General features: G+C 44.0%; 1 protein-coding gene across 1 annotated transcript in view; it reads left to right on the top strand.

The window, feature by feature from the left end:
* KSR2 (kinase suppressor of ras 2) overlaps positions 1-5,767 on the top strand; it is a 399,224-nt gene extending 393,457 nt beyond the window's left edge. The window contains exons 18-19 of the mRNA XM_055323016.1: positions 4,463-4,592; positions 5,630-5,767. Coding sequence (XP_055178991.1) covers positions 4,463-4,592; positions 5,630-5,767 — 268 coding nt within the window. The remainder of the gene's footprint in view (positions 1-4,462; positions 4,593-5,629) is intronic.
* The last annotated feature ends 233 nt before the right edge of the window (positions 5,768-6,000 follow it).

Below are 6,000 nucleotides of genomic sequence, written 5' to 3' on the forward strand. Positions count from 1 at the left end.
CTTAAGGGCTTGAAGCAATATTTATTATCTCAGGTTTTCGTAATCAGGAATTTGGGGGGTGACTTAGCTGAATGGTTCTGAGCTGGTTCAGGATCACTCATGGGGTTGTCTGGGGCTGTGGTCTCGTCTGAAAGTTTGATGGGCTCCACTTCCAAGGATCCCATCCACTGGGATCCACTTCCAAGGTGGCACACTCACACGGCTGTTGCCATGAGGCCTTGGTTCCTTGCCATGAGGGCATTTTCATAGGCTGCTACAGTGACCTCATGATATGGTGCCTAGAAGCCGCATTGCCTTTATGAACTGGTCTCAGAAATTACAAATCCTCACTTCTAGCATATTCTGTGTGTTAGAAACAAGTCACTAAGTCAAGGGGAGGTTCTGAATGAAGCTGTAGATTTTGTAAGAAGGAATATCAAAGAATTGGTAGATCTATTTTTAAACCACCAAAGGCCCCTACTCTATCTTATCTAGTAGAAGACCAACAGGGAAACAGTCCATTTTAGCAGAGGATGATAAATGCTATGCTAAGGATAAACACAGGACTGTGAGAGTAGAGGAGGAACTAAATCCAGCCTGGGAGACCAGAGAGAACTTCTTGGAGAAGGTGACTCTTGAGCCTAAGTTAGAGGTTGAATATAAGTGGGCCAGATGAGGGTAGGGTGAGGTGTCTAGATAGAAGGAACATGTGAAGAGGCCTAAGGTAATGGAAAACAAATTGCCCACAATGGAGGAACATGTGGGGAGGGGGAGGAGGAAGGAGCAGAGGAAGGAGCTATGAGATGGAAAATCAGGATAAAATGAGCTTGGGGTGGTGATATAAGAGACTAGAGAGGGAATCAGGGTCAATCCTACAGGGACTAAGAGGCTGAGTTGAGTTTTCACTTCATCTTCACAGCACCTGGGGAGCCATTGATAGTTATTAAGCAGAGGAGTGATGTGATCATATTTTGAGTTTTAGAACAATCACTCTGCTTTTCAGAGAATGGAAAGGAGAAGGGCAAGATTAGAAGGCTGGGTGACCAATCCAGGGGGAGATGCTGGACATAAACATCTCCACTAAATCAGTGCCAGTGGGTTTGGAACCTGGGAATGGACATAAGCATTTAGGGGGTGGCTAGGATGGGGTCTGATGATGGGTTGAATGCAGGTGGTACCCAGATACCTACCTTAAGCAACTGAGTGGAGACTAGTGTCATTCCCAAGGTAGAGACCCTGGAGGGGATGCCTGGGCTATGCTAGGAAGGCAAGGAGAGCAGATTTGGACACAGTGAGTCTGGACTACCTTGGAGATGACCAATGGAACCAACCAGAAGGCAGCTGTATCTACACATCTAGAGTTTTGGGAAAGAGTTTAGGGCTTTTCAATAAAGAGAGAGAAACTGTACCTATAAGAGAGAATGGGATGTCTTTCCAAGTGTAGAGAACAGGATGCAGCCCCAAGTTGTGGGACAGAGCACTCTGAGAAGGTACTTATGGGAAGACTGCTGGGCTCCCATCCTTCAAATAGCCATGCTAATCCTTGCCTTACCCTGTCCACTGCGGTGGTTGCAAAGATTGGTGGCTGCAAACAGAGACGACGCTGGGGAAGCTGTTTGGGCAAGTTGCAGCCCTGCAGATGTGTGCAATTAGACTTAGCACCACAAGAGATGGTAGAGAAACTGTCTCCCATGGAAAAGTACCTCTACTGTGTCTTCTCTGTAAATCTTGGGGAGGAGGGGTGGGGGGGTACATTTGCTGGCACATCAGGATTCTCAGCATCTGTCATTTGGACCCCTTTAAGCATTGTCATTTGCCTTGATTAGTTGATGTCCAGAACTTTATCTAGTTAGATACTGTTATCTGAAATCAAACTGCAATAATTAAGTTGGTATATTTTCATATAAATTTAGCAAAAGAAAAAAGAATGTAATTAACAAATGTACCAAAGTAATTGGTTTTCCACTGGAGTTTTAATCTTTAGCAATTTATTTTTTTCTTAGTGTGAGTTTCTCTTGGAAGTTGGGTTTGAAAGGAAGTTTTAATGAGGCTTTTATTCCTGACACTGCTGAATTCCGAGGGACCTGGCACTCTTGGTTTCCTGCCAATTAGGTGCATCTTGTTGCTTGGGAACATCATGCTCAGACATGATTTAGAACAAAACTGGACTTTTAAAAGCATATTGAGCTCCGTGTTAAGGTTTTTGTGGGTGCTGTCTCCTGGAATCCTCACAGGCATCTTTTGTGGCAGGTACCGTTGCTGTTTCTCCAAATAACAGGTGAGGAAACAGGCTCAGTGACTTGCCTTATGGTATTCAGAGGTAGATCTGGGAGTCACTCTTGGGACATCCTAACTCCAGAGTTAGAGCATTTGGCATCAGACCTTCAGAGTCATTTCACCACAAAAAGCCCTATTGTCCTCAACCATAATTAAACATAATAAACCCACTCTGAGGATTAAACGCAAAAACACCTATAAAGCCCCTGCACCAAAGCTCCTGCTGGGCTCCCTTCCCCCTCCCCCATGAGCCCTTGCCTTTCTGTGCCTCTTTCCCGAGGCCCCAACCATCAGCTATAGGGTTCTCTCCCGTTCCCCTAAATCCTTCACTGCCCCAATTACAAAGGACTCTGGAATAGGATGGAGTGTGGGTTTCTTGTAGCATAATGGCCAGTGGTGCAATTCTGCAGTCAGAACAACTGGATTCAGCTTCTGGCTGCATCTCTCATTTGCTGTGTGACCCTGGGTAAGATATATAACTTTCTGGAGCCTCAGTTTCCTCTTCTGTAAAATGGGGATGATGATCGTGCCTCCTGTTTGAAAATGTAGGTCTTATTTTTATTCAGGTATGATGTTAGGCAATAGATCAGGAGGCAAGAGTCATTGGAAAGATGATTTGTTGTTTGTGGTTTCCAAAAGGAGGGGCACATCAATACCACACAGGGAAGCACCAGCGTCAAGAGGCAGAGGGAGTGGGAAGAAAATGCAGGCAAGAACCTTTAATGTAGTTTACTTGGGAGGAACTGATGAGGCAGGGTAAGCAGGCTAAGATTGGCTAGTTTGACTAATTTAGTGGGGGGAGGGGGAGGTTGTCCTGAGTGGAAGCCTGCTGGAGGTGGGGGTAGGGTTTTGGATTGCTTAGTTTGCATTATGAAGTGCAAACTCACAGGAGAGTCCTTTACTATCTCTAGGAATAGGCTGGCCCCAGAGAGAAAGGCAATCCCTCCAGGGTCAGGGAGGCCCCCACACGTCAAATCATCAAAATAAGAAGGCCTGCTTCATATACCTCCCCCATAATCATAATAAATGCAAAGGGCTTCGAGCACCTACCGCAGAGTAAAAACTCAGTAAGTGTTACTGATTATTACAATGACAACAGCCATCATCTAGCGCCTTAATGTGACAGCTTCCTGACCATCTAACTCAACACTCCAACACCTGAGCATCACCACTCCTCAGCCCAGAGGGATGAGGGTGGCAGGGGAGAGAATATGCTGAGAAGGGGGACCCTAGAAATAGCTGGTTTGACAGAGTCCTCTGATCAGTAAAGAAGATAACAGAGCACTTCATGTTCTTTAAAGCAAATTTGCATAAATTATCTTAGATTAGAGGAAAGATCATTTCCTAGGATTGTTTCAGATATTTCCTGAGTTGGGGAATTTTGTTCCCAGTGAGCTGAGACCTCGTCCCATGGTACAGCTCAGCAGTTCCCCAGCATCCTGTGAGCACCGCATGGCATCTGCCAAGGCCCTCACTGTCACCCACAGCCCCAGCACTTTTTTCCCTACTATTCTGTGGGATGGTTTATATTTAGAAAACAAAACTATAAAAAAAATCCTATGCAGTCACCCAAGTTAGCCATTGTTAATATTTTGCTGTCCCTTTATTCTCTTGCCCATGCATATATGATTTTTTAAGAGTAAGTATCACCTTATATACAGTCTTGTGTCCTGCTTTTTTCACTTAAAATTACATATTAAACATTTTTTATGTCACAAAATTTCATTGAAATGTTTCAATAATAGTATCGTATTCCATTTTGTTTTATGAATTTACCATAATATATGCAACCTATTCCTTCTGTTGAAGAATAGTGTCATTTCTCCTTGTTTTGGTGTTATATATAATGCTGTAGAGAATATTATTATAAGTGGTTTTTGTATCTCTAAGTATTTTCTTACAGTGGTTTCCTAGAATTACAAGTCTAGGGTCAGAAATCCTAGCTTCATTCTATTAAACTTTCCAGTTCTAGGTTTGACTCATTTTAATTCAGGTACCAGGGAAGGTATCCTGGAGTAACCATGACCTCTAAGACATCAAAAAAAGATTTAGGCACATCCCAGCTAGCAAAACACCAGGCCCATGAGGAAGAAACTAGAAAGTGAAGGGGTTAGCCAGGGGTCTGGCTCAGTGTGTGTGGGTGAAGGGATACAGGGTTGGAATTGACACAGCACATCAACTCCTCTTTAACAACATCTGCCAACAGCACAATTTGGTATGAACTCCATGCCAGGGAGTGGCCTTTCAAGACCCAACCAGCAGAGGCAATAATCTGGCAAATGGGCACAGGCATGAAACCCAACCTCAGCCAGATCGGCATGGGAAAAGAAATCTCGGTAAGTCCTGGGACAGTGCCAGTTCTGGGGGACAAGGAGAAAGGTAGACACAGTCTGGGCCTTCTTTCTCCTGTGTGTTAAGGCTATGAATGCTTCCCCAGAGGGTGGTACAAAAGCTTGCCCATAGCCTTGTCAGATAGTGATTTGGAGTTTAGTAGGAGGTGAAGTTTCTGAACTGTGCCTGCAATTCAGGTTTGCGCCTCAAGGGTGCAGTAGCACTCGGCCAGATTTTCCCTAGCAATGGGTTGGTGCATCAAGTAGAAACAATGAATCCCTTTTTCTGTTACTTTTAAAAGATATTCACTAAAATATTACATATACTAATGATTCTAATTTCATTTGCATCTAGATAAAAACATTTTTAAGGCATACTCCAACTCAGAACAAGATATACACAAACAGAGAAGCCTGAGAATAAATTAATAATCACCCTCTAAAACACAGCAGGAAGAGTGCTGTCTTTTGATCAGAAGACAGATAAGTCAGGGAAGGAGTTATTATCTGGTATGTTTTCAAGCATTACCTGTGTCTAGGTTTCCTTTCTCGAGTGAGGTGATCATTAAAAGTAACTTTCCACTCTTTGACTTTGAAGAGCATTTGTAATATTGAGATGTGGATAGAGACCTCAGGATTTACTTTCCTTCCTCCCTTTGAGAAAAAAAATGGCCAAAGAGCTCCTTGGGGAGCATTACTGATATCTGTGTATCCTAGACCTTCTAAAATAGGACATACCTAGTTTGCTATATGGGCTCATGAGTTGAATAAATGGAAGGATAGATGAATGGATGGAAAGAAAAAAGAACATAGAAAGACAAGGATGAATGCATGAATCGAGATGATTTGATTGATGGATGGATGGATGGATAAAAGATAGATAAGGATGAATGCATGATTGGGATGGTTGGATAGATGGATGGATGATGGAGGAATATGCAAGTGGGGCAAATGGATAGACAAATGGACAGACCCAAAGATGCACCAGAGAGTATCAAGACATCACCATTTATGTTAAATTACCACTTTTTGACTTCTTTTAGGACATTCTTCTCTTTTGCTGGGCCTTTGAACAAGAAGAAAGACCTACATTCACTAAGCTCATGGACATGCTGGAGAAACTGCCAAAGCGAAACCGCCGCCTTTCTCACCCTGGACATTTCTGGAAGTCTGCAGAGTAGGTGTTCTCCTTTAGTCTCTCTCCCTGCTGCCTTTGCTGCCTTTCTTGCTCCCCTCCCCAGCATCTCTGTCAGCCATCTCCTTTCCATCCACCCACCTCCCTCCCCCTGCCACCACCCTCCCTTACCAGGTTTCTGTCCAGGGGACTCTGCTCTGGGATTTGGGTCCTAGAGTCTACCATCTGTCCTTGGTCCCTGCTGCTACCATGGCTACCTCCTTGCCTATCCCTTCCTGA

The sequence above is a fragment of the Nyctereutes procyonoides genome, unplaced genomic scaffold (assembly GCF_905146905.1).
Source record: "Nyctereutes procyonoides isolate TBG_1078 unplaced genomic scaffold, NYPRO_anot_genome, whole genome shotgun sequence".
In the NCBI taxonomy this organism is placed as follows: domain Eukaryota; kingdom Metazoa; phylum Chordata; class Mammalia; order Carnivora; family Canidae; genus Nyctereutes; species Nyctereutes procyonoides.